Genomic DNA, 18,566 nt, shown 5'->3' with positions numbered 1-18,566 from the left:
CATAATGTAAATAAGTTATTTCTGTAAAGATTCCTCTCCTGTCTCCTTCCTCCTCCGGTTCAACTACCCTGTTATATTGTAACTTTTTGTTTCCGTTGCACGTGTTAAATGCACAAAGTTATTGCACCCCCTGTTATCTGTAAACCGGCATGATATGATTGTATCATGAATGCCGGTATAGAAAAGCGTTAAATAAATAAATAAATAAATACATAAATAAATAAAATAAAAATATAACTACTGTAATTTCATTTTCAAAAACACATCACAAGGAAAGCGGTTACTGTTCAAAATGGTACTTTTGGGTCAATATTTTGATGGTTTGTCTGATTAAGGCCTAGATTTACGAAGCAGGTCCTCATTGGTGACAGAGATGGGAAGTAATGCTTAATCTGCAATAATGAAGTGTATATGTCTTTAGACCAATGGTCCAAACTCTGAGATATTCAGTCTTGTGTGTGTATCTTACTATCAAAGTGAAACTGAAGCACTACTACTAAAAGAGCTGGGGACACTGAAACTGTTAAAGCTTTAAAAGGATATTGACTTACAGTATCTGTAAATTTCTTTCCTCTGAATCCTCACACTTGTCTATGCTATTAGAGTACATTCTTCTCAGCCTCCTAGTGAGTGAATTATTACTCTGCTTTTCTCAGAAAATTCTTCTAGGTAATATACCAGAATCGTATTCTCTCAGCTTTAGCCCTGTTTTAATTTTTTTTTTTGGTGAGGGGGTGGGGGGGGGGGGGGGGAAGAAAGGGTAGAAAAAATGTATGGGGTATAGCCCATATACTTAAAAGTGTGCACAGGTTTCATATTAGTACCTAAGTAAAACTTTATTCATAAATCACACTGTGACCATAAAGGAACAAAGCGCAATTGAACATTCAAGGTCCAGAATTTCATTTCGGTTGGAAGCTGGCTAAAGGAGAAGAAAAGTACATAATAGAAAAATAGGGAAACTTTATTTTCCTTGGCCACTCTGAACTGGGGCTGGATAAGGATGTGTGAAAGTATTTTAACCAGTTCTTTAGACATGACGAATAAAATATCAGCAAAGTAGTGCAGAAATTGAGGCAAGTTATAAAGAGACAACAGTCTCACAAAAAACAGAGTACTGTGCTCAGTTCTGGAGACCGTATCTCTGAAGGGACATAGACAGGATGGAGGTGGTCCAGAGAAGGGCTACCAAAAAGGTGGATGGTCTTCATCGAATGACTTATGAGGAGAGACTGAAGAACCTAAATATGTATACCCTGGAGGAAAGGAGGAGCAGGGGTGATATGATACAGACTTTCAGATACTTGAAAGATTTTAATGATCCAAAGTCTGTTATGCTGGAGAAAATCCGGATGTGGATCCTTGAGCCGACCGGCCCGAAGGAACAGTCGGTAGGCAGAACTCCCACTGGGCAAAAGGATCTTCACCTGGAAACCCGAGACTCCTCCAGAGGAGCTGTGGGAGCCCGGGTTGCTAGGACTTAGGAGGCTTCGCCCTGGAAGCCCGAGGTCCCCCCAGGAGAAGCCCGTAGGGACCCGGACCGCTGGGACTTAGGTGAGAACGAAGAAACCCAGGAGTGGAATCCGGACTGGAGTCTGGGCAGACAACGAGCAAGCTGAAGTCGGGATCACGGTCCGAGGTCAAGGCAGGCTGAAGACAAGCAGGTCAAATACGAACCGGAGTCAAGGCAGGTAGTAGGCAAGCGGAGTCAGGCAATCCGAGGTCAAGGCAGGTAGCAGGCAAGCGGAGTCAGGCAATCAGAGGTCAAGGCAGGTAGCAGGCAAGCGGAGTCAGGCAATCAGAGGTCAAGGCAGGTAGCAGGCAAGCGGAGTCAGGCAATCAGAGGTCAAGGCAGGTAGCAGGCAAGCGGAGTCAGGCAATCAGAGGTCAAGGCAGGTAGCAGGCAAGCGGAGTCAGGCAACTTAGAACTACAGGAAGTAGAGAACCTCGTTGCAAGGCAAAGAAAGGAAGAGACTGCAGAGCTTAAATAGCCCTGCAGCGTCTGACGTCAGAGGAGGGAGGAGCCGGGTTTTCCCGCGCTGGTTGCTTTAAAAGCAGAGATCAGTCGCGCACGCGCGCCTGGGGGCGGGGCTGGCCACGAGGGCACGCCAGCGGCAGCGTGGGAGCCGGTGCATGGCGCCCGAAGACCCTGCAGGCCCGCGGAGGACCGGAACGGCTGAGGAACGCAGCGACCGGGGTCCTGAGGCCGCGGAACGCGGCAGCTCCCCGAGACCCGGGAAGAAGGTAAGGCCTCGGGCGCCAGCGTGGCGACCGAGACCGCAACAGTACCCCCCCTCTTACGCCCCCTCCGCCGAGAGCCAGGTTTCCCGGGATGGGCCAGATGAAATTGAGTGAGCAAGGATTTGTCCAAGATGTTCCGAGCTGGCTCCCAAGAGTCCTCCTCGGAGCCACACCCCTCCCAAGCCAGTAGGTATTCCCAGCGACGGGCGTGGAAGCGAACGTCCAAGACTTCTCGTACCTGATACGTAGGCTCTGTAGATGTAGGGGAGGATAGCGCATCCGTGGAGGGATGATGGTACCGGGACAGTACCACCGGTTTCAGCAAAGAGACGTGGAACACGTTGTGGATGCGAAGTGAAGACGGAAGGCGAAGTCTGTAGGAAACGGTCCCAATACGCTCTGCAATCTGAAAAGGCCCACAGTATCGAGGGGCCAACTTACGAGAACGGTTAGGTAGTTGGAGGTTCCGAGTGCTTAACCACACCTTGGTACCTGGCAGGAAAACTGGCGCTGGCCGTCGATGACGATTGGTAAACTGCTGGGACCTCTTTGCTGCGGTGGTCAGTTTGAGTTGAATCCTCCTCCAGAGATGATGTACTTGCTGCGCCGTGTTTAAGGCAGCAGGTGATGGAATGGAAATCGGAAGCGGCAAAGGAGGTCTTGGGTGACGTCCATACACAATCTGGAAAGGGGTTTGTCCAGTAGCAGCATGAGTATGGTTGTTGTAGGCGAACTCGGCCCAAGGCAGGAGAGAAGTCCAGTTATTCCCTTTTTCGGAGATAAAACTGCGGAGGAAGGCTTTGAGAGTGCGGTTCGTGCGCTCCGTCTGACCATTAGTCTGGGGGTGAAAGGCCATGGATAAATTTAATTGGACCCCAAATTTTTTGCAAAGGGCACGCCAAAAACGAGCCGTAAACTGCGACCCACGATCCGAAACGATACTCTGTGGTAGACCGTGAGCCCGGAAGACGTGTGTAGTAAACAGGAGTGCGAGTTCAGGTGCAGAGGGCAGCTTAGGCAAGGGTACCAGGCGAATCATCTTAGAGAAACGGTCTACCGTTACCCAAATCACCGTATTGCCTTCCGAGGGAGGTAGGTCCACTACAAAGTCCGTGGCTATGTGGGACCATGGTTCCACGGGAATAGGCAGTGGCTGCAGGAGGCCCCAGGGCCGACCACAAGGCGGTTTTTGCCGGGCACATACTGGGCATGAGTCAACATATACTCGGACATCTTGTCGCAGTCGAGGCCACCAATAATAGCGGCTAAGCAAGTCGCGCGTCCTCTCCCTGCCGGCGTGACCTCCTGAAAGCGAGTCATGGGCCCAAGCTAACACCCTTCTGCGATCCTTGTGGGAAACCACCACTCGTCCTAGGGTGGAAACTGTGGTGCTAGCTAACTGGATTTTTGCAGGATCTATAATGTGTTGAGGGAGGTCTTCCTTCTCCTCCTGAAGTTCATAACGGGAGAGTGCGTCAGCCCGTACATTCTTTAATGCGGGTCGGTATTTCAGAATGAAATTAAAGCGGTTAAAGAAAAGGGACCATCGTGCTTGTCGAGGATTAAGACGTTGGGCCTGGTTAAGGAACTCCAGGTTCTTGTGGTCTGTATAAATTATAACCGGATGGAGGGAGCCCTCCAACCACTGTCTCCATTCTTCCAGCGCAAGCTTGACCGCCAGCAGCTCCTTGTCCCCAATACCATAATTGCACTCGGCAGAGGAGAACTTCCTAGAGAAATAGGAGCAGGGTAGGAGATGACCGGAGTTAGAGACTTGTGAGAGGACCGCTCCCACAGCAATGTTGGAGGCATCGACTTCGACAAAGAATGGCCGCGTTGGATCTGGGTGGCGTAAACAGGTATCCTGGAGGAACGCCTCCTTTAACAGTTCGAAAGCCTCACAAGCTCCCTCAGGCCAAAGGCGAGTGTTTGCCCCTTTCCGAGTTAGCGCGGTTAAAGGTGCCACCAAGCGGGAGTACTGAGGAATAAAGTGTCTATAGAAATTGGCAAACCCCAAAAAGCGTTGTAATGCTTTCAACCCCTCAGGTCGGGGCCACTTCTTGATGGCGGATACCTTGCTGGGGTCCATCCGGAAACCAGTAGAAGACACAATAAACCCGAGGAAGGGTAACGACTCTTGTTCAAAGAGACATTTTTCGAACTTAGCGTACAAATGGTGGTCTCGTAGAATCTGGAGTACTTGTCTCACATGTTGCCGATGGGAGGCAAGATCCAGGGAGTGTATGAGAACGTCGTCCAAATAAACGATTACGCAGGAATGCAATAAGTCACGCAGAATCTCATTCATCAAGTGCTGGAAAACAGCGGGAGCGTTGCACAGTCCAAACGGCATTACTAGATATTCATAATGGCCGTCCCGGGTGTTGAACGCCGTCTTCCATTCGTCCCCGGGACGGATTCGAACCAGATTATATGCGCCGCGGAGGTCCAATTTCGTGAAGACTTGGGCTCCTTGGAGTCTGTCCAACAACTCCGGAATGAGGGGAAGCGGGTACCGGTTCTTCTTGGTGATAGCATTGAGACCACGGTAATCAATGCAAGGCCGCAGGCCTCCATCTTTTTTGGCAACAAAAAAGAAACCTGCTCCGGCGGGAGACTTGGAAGGGCGTATGAAGCCCTTAGCCAGATTCTCGGTGATATATGCGGACATGGCCCGAGTCTCTGGCTGAGACAAAGGATAAACTCGTCCCCGGGGGGGAGTAGTACCTGGAAGCAACTCTATTGCACAGTCAAAAGGTCGGTGTTGCGGCAACAATTCCGCTTTTTCCTTGGAAAAAACATCCTGAAAATCAGCATACGGAGCCGGTAATACCGGTACGGTGTGGGCCAGCGGAATCCGTAGGAATTTTTTCGCTTGGAGGCAGGATTGGAAACACTCCGAACTCCACTGGGTAATCTGAAAATCTTTCCAGCGAATTACAGGAGAGTGTTTCTGAAGCCAGGGTAACCCGAGAACCACCGGATGTACTGCTCTTTCCAACACTAGCAAGGAGATCTCCTCTGTGTGTAACAAGCCTGTCTGCAAAATGAACGGAACGGTCTCGGTGGAGATGCAGCCCGATAAAGGAGTACCCTGAATAGAGGTTATCCGCAAGGCAGGAGTCCTAGGTCGCGTAGGGAGATTCAACTGTTGCACCAATTCCTTGGTAATGAAGTTGCCCCCAGCCCCGGAGTCAACTAGGGCTTGCGTGAGGAAGGAACCACCTGGATATTCCAAAGTTACCGGCATGGTACATTGAGGAGCGGGATTTAGGCAGCCTAGGGGGCACTCCTCCTTTACACCTAGGCGCGGGAGTTTTCCGCCCGTTCCTTACACTGGGCAAGATAGTGGCCCTTTCCCCCACAGTACAGACAAAGTCTCAAGTCCCGGCATCGCTGCCTTTCTTCGGGTGATAGCGACGAACGACCCACTTGCATGGGCTCGTCGGAGGCAGTTGCAGATGAAGAGGTAGTTCCACGCGAGCCCGAACTCGAACTCGAATTTGAGGGCCTGGGAGTCACGGACGTCGAACGCCGGAAAGGACGCCCCTCTTTCGCCCTCTGCTGCAAACGTCGATCAATTCGACCCGCTAAGTCAATGAGGGAACTCAGGGTCTCCGGCAGGTCCCGAGCCGCTAGCTCGTCCTTAATACGACCGGCTAAGCCCTCCAGGAACACGCCCCGGAGAGCCCCATCCTGCCAGCCTACCTCGTGGGCGAGGGTGCGAAAATCCAATGCGTAGTCTGCTAAAGTCCGTGAGCCTTGCCGGAGCTGAAGTAACTCAGAAGTAGCGGAAGCCTGTCGGGCTGGCTCATCAAAGGCCGCTTTGAACTCCTCCACAAAGCGATTCAAGTCCCCCAATGCAGGATCATTATTCTCCCACATGGGGGAAGCCCAATTCAGGGCCCGACCGTCCAGAAGGGCAAAAATGTATACCACCTTGGTGCCATCAGTAGGAAACTGGTTAGGCAGGAGTGCAAAACGCACATAACATTGATTTAAAAACCCTCGACATGCCTTGGGATCCCCGGCATAGCGAGAGGGCGCTGGAAGTTGCGTAGGGGTCTGGAGGGTTACCAGTGTTGCAGGAGCCGGTGCCGGTACTGGAACGGGCGCGGGTGGGTCGGTATCCATGCGAGACGCCAGCCTCTCTACAGTAGCAGCCAGAGAATCCAGGACTTGCTGTTGCTGCACCAACCGCTGGGCCAACCCCGGGATGGCCTGAAGCCCGGCGAGGTCTGCCGGATCCATGGCCTTGCAAACTGTTATGCTGGAGAAAATCCGGATGTGGATCCTTGAGCCGACCGGCCCGAAGGAACAGTCGGTAGGCAGAACTCCCACTGGGCAAAAGGATCTTCACCTGGAAACCCGAGACTCCTCCAGAGGAGCTGTGGGAGCCCGGGTTGCTAGGACTTAGGAGGCTTCGCCCTGGAAGCCCGAGGTCCCCCCAGGAGAAGCCCGTAGGGACCCGGACCGCTGGGACTTAGGTGAGAACGAAGAAACCCAGGAGTGGAATCCGGACTGGAGTCTGGGCAGACAACGAGCAAGCTGAAGTCGGGATCACGGTCCGAGGTCAAGGCAGGCTGAAGACAAGCAGGTCAAATACGAACCGGAGTCAAGGCAGGTAGTAGGCAAGCGGAGTCAGGCAATCCGAGGTCAAGGCAGGTAGCAGGCAAGCGGAGTCAGGCAATCAGAGGTCAAGGCAGGTAGCAGGCAAGCGGAGTCAGGCAATCAGAGGTCAAGGCAGGTAGCAGGCAAGCGGAGTCAGGCAACTTAGAACTACAGGAAGTAGAGAACCTCGTTGCAAGGCAAAGAAAGGAAGAGACTGCAGAGCTTAAATAGCCCTGCAGCGTCTGATGTCAGAGGAGGGAGGAGCCGGGTTTTCCCGCGCTGGTTGCTTTAAAAGCAGAGATCAGTCGCGCGCGCCTGGGGGCGGGGCTGGCCGCGAGGGCACGCCAGCGGCAGCGTGGGAGCCGGTGCATGGCGCCCGAAGACCCTGCAGGCCCGCGGAGGACCGGAACGGCTGAGGAACGCAGCGACCGGGGTCCTGAGGCCGCGGAACGCGGCAGCTCCCCGAGACCCAGGAAGAAGGTAAGGCCTCGGGCGCCAGCGTGGCGACCGAGACCGCAACAAAGTCAACGACAAACCTTTTTCGTCAGAAAAAAATCAGCAGAACTAGGGGTCACGAATTAAAACTCCAGGGAGGAAGACTCAGAACCAATGTCAGGAAGTATTTCTTCACAGAGAATGTGGTAGATGCCTGGAATGCCCTTCTGGAGGAAGTGGTGAACACCAAAACTGTGAAAAATTTCAAAGGGGCTTGGGATAACCATAGTGGATCCATAAAATCTAGAGGATGTGAATGAGGAGAAGAGGCATAGGGGTGGCTTGCGGGAATGACAGCTACAACCTGGTGATTAATACCCTTACTCAATAAACATACACACGGTTAATGTGTCTCCAACATTGCTCTATGCTTCAACGGCAAGAGGAAATATGGAAAAAAGGATTTGCATTCACAAATAAGCGGGGGATTAGCTTGCTTGTTGTGGCGGTTACTACCCTGAATCAATTAAGCTGGATACTTCACTTGGAATACATATCCAGTGCAGTTCACTGCTTCAACAGCAGGGAGGATGAGGAAAAGAGGATTTATATTCAGACAACTAACAAGGTCTGAATTGCACAGGGTGGGTAAACAAATAAGAGTGGGAGTAGCTTGCTTATTGCGGCGATTACTACCCCTAACCAATTAAGCTGGATACTTTACTTTGATGCAGTCCAGCACTGCTCTCTGCATCAATGGCAGGAGGGGGGGGGGGGGGGGAAGGAAATTAGAACCAAAAAGTTATCAATAAGAGCCAAGAGGGCCGCAGCATTTCCTGGTTCGGGTTCACGCTTGAGAGAGCCCAGCTGATTTTGAAATTGTTCTAAACTTGCCTACCAATTCTGGGGCAGCACTGAGGATGCCGCGACGTGGAGGAGGAGCCGGGTAGGCGAATAAAATCAAGCCTACGCCGGCGGGACACTGCCGCAGCATTTCCTGGTTCGGGTTCACGCTTGAGAGAGCCCAGCTGATTTTGAAATTGCTCTAAACTTGCCTACCAATCCTGGGGCAGCACTGAGGACGCCGCGACGTGGAGGAGGAGCCGGGTAGGCGAATAAAATCAAGCCTACGCCGGCGGGACACTGCCGCAGCATTTCCTGGTTTGGGTTCACGCTTGAGAGAGCCCAGCTGATTTTGAAATTGCTCTAAACTTGCCTACCAATTCTGGGGCAGCACTGAGGACGCCGCGACGTGGAGGAGGAGCCGGGTAGGCAAATAAAATCAAGCCTACGCCGGCGCGACGCCGCCGGCGCGACGTCTAAGCCGCGCGCGTATAAGGTGCGCACGACTTTGCCCGGCTTAGCCCAGTTTGGAGCGGTTTGGAGCCAAGTTTTTTCTTTGTGAAGTCGGCCAGATTGAGAGCACTGGGAACAAACAGTGAGTAAACTTGATGCTAAATTTGGAAGCAGTTTAATACACTCCGTAATTTAGAATATTAATCTCCCAAATAGCCATGCCTCATACCAAGAGGAAGGCTAGAATGAGAGAGCTGTCCTCGACAACAACAGTTGGTAATATGATTCAGTCTACAATTACGGACTGCTTTCATAGTAACCCCATCTATACACCCGGAAGGGCCGCTAGTAGCCCAACCCAGGAGCAGGTGTTGGACAACGAGGCATTCGAGACATCACTAACCCCGGGTGGCCCAGAGAAAAAATCGGTCCCTCCAATTGCAGACAACGAAGTGGACTTAAATGCTTCATATCAGGAATCCCTCTTTAGGGGAAGACCTGAGGAGACAATTGAGAACTCGAGAGTTATGGTTGACCATGGCTCAACGGAAATTAAGGAAACTTTGTTGAGTAATGCAGAAGGAAAAGGAGGGCTATCGCAACAGATTGGGGAATGTGATGCTCAATTATGTTTAGATAGTAGTGAAAAGGTGTCTTTTATTGTACCAAAAAAATTTTCGTTGGAGGAATTAGGGTCCATGATGATTAAAATGCAGATATCTATCAATAAGTTAGCAAACACTGTTCAGGATGCTTTGAAGCAAAATAATCAAGTGCAAGATAAAGTAGATCAATTGGAGAAATGTGTTAACATAATAGATAAAAATATGGGGGAATTTCAGAAGATTCAGGTAAACTTAATCAAAACAGAAGAAGGTCATGAAAATAAAATTGAGATATTAGAAAATCAACTGAAAAAGTGTAATCTTAGATTATTGAACTTCCCCAAAAGTCATTTGATTACACCCTTAGACTTATTTCACAGTTATTTGAAAAACATCTTGAAATATACTGAGGATAATTTTCCAAAAATAAGTAAACTGTATTATTTACCACAAACAGAGGGAGGGGGTAATGTAAACAATGGAGAAATCTCAGAAGAATTGAATTTGACTGAATTTCTGGAAAAATCTTTTGAATCTAAGATCAATTCTACGGCCATATTGCTAGTTCAATTTGTGTCACAAATGGATAGAGATGTAGTGTTAAAACTACATTTCAAATATCAAAAGTCTATTTTCTATGGGCAAGCCATAAGGATATTCCCGGATATTGCACGCTCCACCCAATTAAGATGGAAAAAGTTTATAGAAATGCGTCCTGAAGTATTATCAAGGGGGGCACAATTTCAACTAAGGTATCCCTGTAGGTGTTTAATCAAGCATTTAAATAATAGATTCATTTTCATTCACCCAGAACAACTGCAAACATACTTGCATACACACCCCAAGGAAGCTGTGTGATAGGGAAAGATATATACGGAGAGGAACAGCATCAAGTATATTTCTTAGTTTTCTTTTTCTTTAATTTGCTCCTGATTTTGATGTTTGGAATCCCTCTGCTCTCATGACTTTATTCCTATTGGATTTCTTTTAAAGAGATAATAAGGAAACTGTACTTATATTAATTTACTTTGTATAAGAATATATTATCATTAACTTGTTTAAAAATGTGAAATTGCAATAAAAATAAAATTATAAATAAAAAAAAAATAAGAGCCAAGAGTAACAGATAAGTATGAGAAAAAATAAGAGTGAAAGCTTGCTGGGCAGACTGGATGGGCCATTTGGTCTTCTTCTGCCATCATTTCTATGTTTCAGTCATGCAGAGCGAAAAGTAGATTGAATTTGAATGCACAAATCAATACATTCCGCTATTTCTGGTTCCACCTTCTTGGTCAGTGCCAACTCAATTTTTCATTTATTTATTTATTTATTAAAAGTGCTTTTATCCCACTCCGTACATATACTGCCCGAGGCAGCTTACAATAAAAACATACATAATGTTTTCGCACAAAAAGAACACAGTAAGAAAGTACAACTTAGTATTTAGATAAAAGAAAAGATTACAAAGGTTGAAAATTTCAGCTTAGCATCTGGATTTCTCATACAGATGATTGATAGTATATAGTATAGTTCAGAAATTCTGAATGAGGTAGCCATCCCTATAGGCGAAATACTATGGTACAAGTCCACTCTGTATCGAGAATGCTTGCATGTAAAAAGAAAAAAAAGTTTTTTATTTAAAGCTTTCGTAAAAAATTTTAAGTTGTGGATCCCTGTTATGAAGTCTGGTAATGAGTTCCATAATCTTTGTCTGGCAACTGAAATAGCACGATTCTTGGTTAGGTCAAATCCTGTTGTTTTTATGACAGCATGGCAATTATACAAATAATACAACCCCCCCCCCTCCTCCCAACTAAACTCCCATTTATTATTAAAATATAAGAAAAAGAATGCGGACAGTTTAGGGGAATTTCCCCCCGACAAAATACCACTAAAACGCAGACATGATTTTTGACAAAATTTAATTAGCCAATTCCAAAACTTAACAAAAATGGAGCAACTACAGTTTTGTGACTAGGATGTTAAAATATAGAAATGAGCTTCAGCAACCTTGCAAAGTTAAGAACATAAGAACATGCCGTATTGGGTCAGACCAAGGGTCCATCAAGCCCAGCATCCTGTTTCCGACAGTGGCCAATCCAGGCCATAACAACCTGGCAAGTACTCAAAAACTAAGTCTATTCCATGTTACCGTTGTTGCTATTAATAGCGGTGGTTATTATCTAAGTCAACTTAATTAATAGCAGGTAATGGACTTCTCCTCCAAGAACTTATCCAATCCTTCTTTAAACACAGCTATACTAACTGCACTAACCACATCTTCTGGCAACAAATTCCAGAGTTTAATTAAGGCCCTGATAAGACCTGCCAGAAACTGAGAGGACTGTCTGAACTGGTGTTCTGTGTGAGGAGCACAGCAAAGGGGTCCCACACTGTTTGATTACTAAAAATACTGTAAGCTGCCTTGAGTATGATTTGGAAAAGAGGGCTAAAAATCCAAAAAGTATTAAATTGTCACCAGTTGTCGCTTCATTTGACAAATATAGAATCTGTTCCTTGGCAAACAATAACAACAATATATATATGCAGCAGTAATGTGTACATGTATAAGATGAAAAAATAAGCAACACCATGTTATAAAGTTAACTAGATAAAAAAATCTAAATTTATTACATGTTGAAAAGAACAGAGTTAAACATGTGCTTTCTGCATTGCCCTTAGCAGGGTTATAGAGATTGCAGCCTGCCACCTGTTACAGAGTTCCTTCCAGCACTAACAGAAAGTTATATAGTTGTAAGCTCCAATAATAGGGAATGTCCATTATATGTCTCTGTACTGCGCTGCATACTTCTAGTATGCTCTATACAAATCATGATTTTTATTATTTATAATTTATTTATAATAATTTGTATTCCACCTATTGCCAGGCTCTGATCTAGGTGGATTCAAAAAACATTTATTAATAATAATATGGTGAGTTGGGAGGACAATGAAAAAGATGTCCCTGCTGAAAGACAGACTTCCATGGTACAAAGTACCAAGGAGTTATTAGGAAAATAAACGTGTCCTTTTACTATACCTGGCTGAGGATCTGTATAATCCACAGTGTATCCTTCCAGTTGCATTAGCTCCTGTGGCTCAGATTTTTTCTCTCTGTAACTGCACATGGCAAAGGTGTACTGGCTCACCTACACAAGCAGAGAAGAACAGAACTGCTAACAGAAGTGTCAGAACCAAGCAACTAATCTGTATTACATATAGAGAGAAAAAAGATAATCAACATATCAAGAAATGCATTCAGAAATCAATAATGTGGCAGAAAGATACAGAAACTATCCCAATTGTATTGGGTACCACAGGCTTGATTAAAAATAATGTCCAAGCACAACCTGACATATTACACCTTTTGAACTCCAGGAGGCAGCTCTCTTTAGCATAAGGTAAGTATTAAGAAGAGCAGTAGCAGTAAATTTGAGATATTAAGATCAAGGTCTGAGGGGAACATAAAAAATTATTTATTTGTATTTTTTTTTTATATTCCACTTTCTGGCACTTCAAAGAGGATTACATTCAGGTACTATAGATACTTCCCTATCCCCAGAGGGCTTACAATCTAATTTTGTACCTGAGGCAACAAAGGTACAAAATTGCTCAAGGTCACAAGAAGCAACAGTGGGATTTAAACCATAGTTTTCCTCATTCATAGCCCACTGCTCTAACCACTAGGCTACTCCTCCACTCCACTGATTAAATTTTTCTTATCAAAGTGTTGCTGAGTATGTTCACATGGCGACCATATTATATAACATATAGACTATTGATGTGCATTCATTGGGCCATTCGTTTCATTTGTTGCGCTCAGATGCAAGTACTTAGTGGATTTATGGCATGTGCGTAAGAACGGATAGCATGCACATATTATTTATTTAAATATATATATATTTTTTTTACAAGTTATGCTCATACCAACCATTCTTACGTGTGGACCAAAACTCTGCTAGGTATACGTATAAGGGTGCAACAAATAAAAACGAACGGTCCAATAAATTCATATTCCTAATATAGACTAAATCTCAGCAAAGCAATCACTATTATGAAGTATGACAAAGGAAAATGAAAAATTCATATGGGCTGTTAACATTACCTAGGATAAAAAGGCATCCACCCTTAGTTCCCACACTTAGCTTCAGCACTAGGGCTAATGATGGTAGTATCGACAGTGCAGACCCTTCAGGTGAAGATAAGCAAATGTTGCTTACCTGATGTAACAGGTGTTCTCACAGGACAGCAGGATGTTAGTCCTCACAAATGGGTGACATCGAGGATGGAGCCCACCACGGAAAACTTCTGTCAAAGTTTAAACAGAACTTTGACTGGCCCCTACTGGGCATGCCCAGCAAGGCACTGACCCTGCAGCCAGCAGGGGTCTCCCTTCAGTCTGATTTTCAAAGCTACAGGCAGTGCCTAGAAAGTAAAAATAAAACGAACCCAACACCGCGGGGAGGCGGGCGGGTTTCGTGAGGACTAACATCCTGCTGTCCTGTGAGAACACCTGTTACATCAGGTAAGCAACATTTGCTTTCTCACAGGACAAGCAGGATGGTTGTCCTCACAAATGGGTGAGTACCGAGCTGAGGATGTCCCGACTTGCACCAAATGTACCCAACGGTGTGCAGCAGGCACAACAACTGAGGAGAATTTGGGAAAGGGCATCCGCACCCTACCGGGTAGGTGGAAGGGTGTTGGTACATCAGGTTGGAAAAAGGTTACGCAAGACAGACTGGCCAAAGATGGAGTCCTGTCTTCCAGCCTTGTCCAAACAATAATGGGCTGCAAAAGTATGGAGAGAACTCCAGGTTGCAGCTTTGCAGATGTCCGGAAGCGGCACCGATCGAAGGTGTGCCACTGATGTCGCCATGGCCCTCACAGAGTGTGCTTTAACACGGTCATGAAAAGGAATGCCAGCTTGCTCATAGCAAAAAGAAATGCAGTCCGCCAACCAGGAAGAAAGAGCCTGCTTACCCACAGGTTGTCCCAACTTATTAGGATGGAAAGAGACGAATAATTGAGTGCTTTTCCTGTGGGAAACTGTACGGTCTAGGTAAAAAGCTAGAGCCCGTTTACAGTCTAGGGTATGCAGGGTCTGCTCTCCAGAGTTGGAGTGGGGCCTGGGAAAAAAGATAGGTAGTACGATAGATTGATTGATATGAAACTCCGAAACTACCTTAGGTAAAAATTTAGGGTGAGTGCGGAGTACCGCCCGGTCCTGCAGGAGCTTAGTGTAAGGCGGATAGGTAACTAGGGCCTGTAATTCACTAACCCTGCGAGCTGAAGTAACAGCCAAAAGGAATAACACTTTCAAGTGAGATATTTCAAGTCACAGGAGTGCAGAGGTTCGAAAGGAGGTTTCATTAGACGACCAAGAACCAGGTTAAGGTCCCAGGATGGGGCCGGAGGACGCAAGGGTGGCTTTAGATGGAGTAAGCCCTTAAGAAAGCGTGTTACTAGGGGTTGTACTGAAATAGGATTACCCCCAATACCCTTATGGAAGGCGGCTACCGCACTGACATGCATTCTGATAGAAGAGGTTTTAAGACCTGATTCAGAGAGATGCCATAAATAGTCCAAGAATTTGGAGATTGGACAGGAAAGGGGATCAAGGGACTGAGAAGTGTACCATGATGTGTACCTTTTCCATTTGTATGAGTAAGACTTTCTTGTGGAAGGCTTTCGTGAAGCTATCAGGACTCAAGAAACGGAATCTGAAAGGTTAAATGGTTGAAGGACTAACCTTTCAACATCCATGCCGTCAGGGACAAGGCTTGGAGGTTGGGATGGAGGAGGCATCCGTCGTTTTGAGTGAGCAGATGCGGGTCCATTCCCAGAGGAATGTGCCTGCGGATGGAGAGATCCTGGAGTATTGGAAACCATACTTGGCGTGGCCAGTAAGGTGCTATCAGGATCATGGTTCCTCCGTCCTGGCGTAGCTTCACGAGAGTCCTTGACACAAGAGGGAGTGGAGGGAATGCATAGAGCAGACCGGTTGTCCACTTGAGGGAGAAAGCATCCCTCGGCCGAGAGTGCTGGCTCCGAATGAGAGAGCAGTAATCGTGCACTTTGTGGTTCTGAGGGGACGCAAAGAGGTCTATGCGGGGAGAACCCCACTTGTGAAACAGAGAGGTCACTACCAGAGGATCGAGTGACCACTCGTGTGGGTGGAAGACTCGGCTCAGCTGGTCTGCCAATACATTGTCTACTCCCGGCAGGTAAGTGGCCCTGAGGTACATGGAGTGGGAGAGGGCTTCCGCCCAGATCTGCGCAGCTTCCTGACACAGAAGGAAGGAGCCTGTGCCTCCCTGCTTGTTTATGTACCACATGGCCACTTGGTTGTCCGTCTGGATTAAGATTATCTGATGAAAGAGATGATCTTTGAAAGTGCGGAGCGCATAGCGGATTGCTCGAAGTTCCAGGAAATTTATCTGGTGTTCGGCTTCCTCTTTGGACCATAACCCTTGGGTTTGAAAGTCGTCCACATGGGCTCCCCAACCGATGTGAGAAGCGTCGGTGGTTAGGATTACTTGCGGATCCGGTGGAAGAAAAGGTAAGCCCTGAAGGAGGGTTGACCTGAGTCGTCCACCAGGTTAAGGATAGGCGCAGCGCTTGTGTGACTGTGACTATGGAGGACAGAGGCTGAAAAGCTTGAATCCATTGGTGTCGTAGAGTCCATTGTGTTACTCTCATGGCTAGTCGGGTCATGGGAGTGACTTGAACCGAGGATGCCATGTGTCCTAGGAGAATGAGGAACTGGCGAGCCGTGGCAGTGTTCTGAGACTGGAGCTGGCGAGCCAGGGACATTAGGGTGTGGACCCTCTGAAGTGGAAGGTAAGCCTTTGCCTGTAAGGTGTCCAAGTCTGCTCCAATGAAGAATAAGGTTTGAGACGGGACTAAGCAAGATTTCTCGTAATTGACAAGAAACCCTAAGGAAAGGAGTGTTTGAATTTTTCAATTTTAGGGAGGATTGAGCTATCTGTTGGGTGGAGGCCCTGATTAGCCAATCGTCCAGGTAGGGGTAGACGTGGACACCTTCCTTCCTTAAGAATGCTGCTACCACTACGAGACATTTGGTAAAGCCTCGTGGGGCAGAAGCCAGACCGAAAGGTAGGACACGGTATTGATAATGGTCGTGGCCTACGAGAAACCGCAGATATTTGCGATGGGATTGTGTGATCGCAATGTGGGTATAAGCGTCCTTGAGGTCGAGAGAGCACAGCCAATCCCCTCTTTGTAGCAGAGGGAGCAGTGCGCCTAGGGTTACCATTTTGAACTTCTCTTTTTGAAGGTATTTGTTGAGGGCTCGAAGGTCCAAAATGGGACGTAGTCCCCCTGATTTCTTTGGTATTAGGAAGTATCTGGAATAGAATCCCTTGCCTCGTTGAGAGGGAGGAACGGGTTCTATAGCATTTGATTGCAGAAGAAGAGACACTTCCTGTTGTAATTGAGCCAAATGGGTGGATAGACTCCACGCTTGAAGAGGCGGGGAGTCTGCCGGAAGAGTTATGAAGTTGAGGTGGTAACCCTGTGCGATAATTGTTAGCACCCACTGATCTGAGGTGATCTGCAACCAAGGTTGTAGAAAATGGTACAGTCGACCTCCTACAGGAATGTCTGGAAGAGGGGTTTGGCATGTGTTCCCTACAAGGGAGTCAAAGGCCAGCCACAGGCCCCGGTGGAGGGGCTACAGTAGGCCTTTGTTTCCTAGGCTGACGCGGCTGAGGCCTAGTAGAGGATCGAGCTGGACGAGGCCTGGCCGATGGAGGGTAGTAACGGCGTGGCCGAAAGAACGACTTCTTAGAGTCCTTCTTAAGTGGTTGTTTGGAGGAAACCTCAGACGGAACAGAAGAAAGTTGTTTCAACGTCTCGTGGTGATCTTTTAATTCAGCTACAATTTGCTGAATTTGTTCCCCAAACAAATTGTCCCCTAAGCAGGGTAAATCCGCTAAACGATCCTGGACTTCTGGGCGAAGGTTGGATGATTTTAACCAAGCCCAACGTCTGGCCGAAATGGCAGTAGCTGAAACCTTTGTGGAGGCATCAAAGATGTCATAAGCCGTTCTGATCTCGTGCTTCCCTGCTTCAAACCCTTTGTTAAGAAGGGCCTGAAGCTGTGGTTGATATTGGTCAGGTAATGTGTCAGCAAAATCTTGCATCTGTTTAAGGATGGCTCTGTTATATTGCGTCATGTAGAGTTGATATGAGGCTATGCGAGAAATCAGCATAGCTCCATGGTACACTTTCCGTCCCACACTGTCCAGGAATTTATTGTCCTTGACCGGCGGAGTGGAGGAGTGTGGCTTTAGACGCTTGGCCTTTCTTTGTGCGGACTCAACCACAACAGAGCGATGATCCAGTTGAGGCTTTTGAAAGCCTGGTGCTGACTGGACGAGGTATGTGGAGTCAGCCTTCTTGTTAACTGGTGATACAGATGAAGGAGATTCCCAGTTTTTCTTTAAGAGATCGAGAAACACCTGGTGAATGGGGATGGAAGCGATGATTTTTGGAGCATCCAAAAATTGAAGCAGTTCCATCATCTGGTGTCTGTCATCGGTCTCAGATTGCAGCTGAAAAGGTACAATTTCGGACATCTCCTTTACAAAATTAATAAAGGAGAGATCCTCTGGAGGAGATCTTTTTCTACTCTCTGTAGGAGAAGGCGGTGATGGTAAATCTGTGTCAGAAGATGTATCATCACCCCAGGTATCATAGGGATCACTTGGGGGTTGAAGCCCCGATGGACCAGGTTGAGGATCCAAAGGCATCGAAGGAAACCTTGGAGGAACCGGTGGTACAATCGGTACTGGGAACGGCATCGAGGGTTTCGGTGCTGCCGATGGAGTCGGTGCCGGTCTTGGAACCGATGGAGTCAAAGGATAAATCGGTGGAGATATTCGAGAAGGCACCGATGGGACCACCCCGGAAGGGGGAATCAGGAACGGTGTTTCTCCCGCCGATGAAAATCCAGTCGGAGACGATGGCGCTGTCGGTGCTACTGGAATCATCGATGGAAGGGCATGTACAAGTGCCTCCATACGTTGTAGTAGCGGTGCCAGCGCTTCCACCAAAGGTTCGGTGGTCGGTTCCTTCCTCGGTGGCGGAGTCGGTGCCGATGCCGGTGGCGGTGCCGGAATCGGTGCCGGAGACGGTGCCAATGGAGGTTGGAATTTTTGCATCGCTTTCTCGATGGCCTCCTGGACCAGCCGGTCCAGTTCTGCCCGGAGACCAGGGGTAACAATACCCGGCTCGACGGGAGAGGGAGGCTGAGGCAGAGCCGGAGGGACCACCGTAACCGGTGGGATCACGGCTCCCACACCCCGAGAGGGTGAGGGTTTCCTCGATGCCTGCGAACGAGACGTGGACGGT

General features: G+C 47.7%; 1 protein-coding gene across 20 annotated transcripts in view; it reads right to left on the bottom strand.

Moving 5' to 3' along the window:
- The window catches only part of CADPS2 (calcium dependent secretion activator 2), a 1,612,018-nt gene that overhangs the window by 698,626 nt on the left and 894,826 nt on the right, over window positions 1-18,566 (bottom strand). For all 20 annotated transcript variants that reach the window (XM_029616598.1, XM_029616596.1, XM_029616606.1 and 17 more), the window contains one exon: window positions 12,229-12,337. In XM_029616598.1, coding sequence (XP_029472458.1) covers window positions 12,229-12,337 — 109 coding nt within the window. The remainder of the gene's footprint in view (window positions 1-12,228; window positions 12,338-18,566) is intronic.

Source organism: Rhinatrema bivittatum, chromosome 9 (genome assembly GCF_901001135.1).
Source record: "Rhinatrema bivittatum chromosome 9, aRhiBiv1.1, whole genome shotgun sequence".
NCBI classification, from domain to species: domain Eukaryota; kingdom Metazoa; phylum Chordata; class Amphibia; order Gymnophiona; family Rhinatrematidae; genus Rhinatrema; species Rhinatrema bivittatum.
Note: the sequence above shows the minus strand (reverse complement) of the source record. Positions and strands in the feature narration are given on the sequence as shown.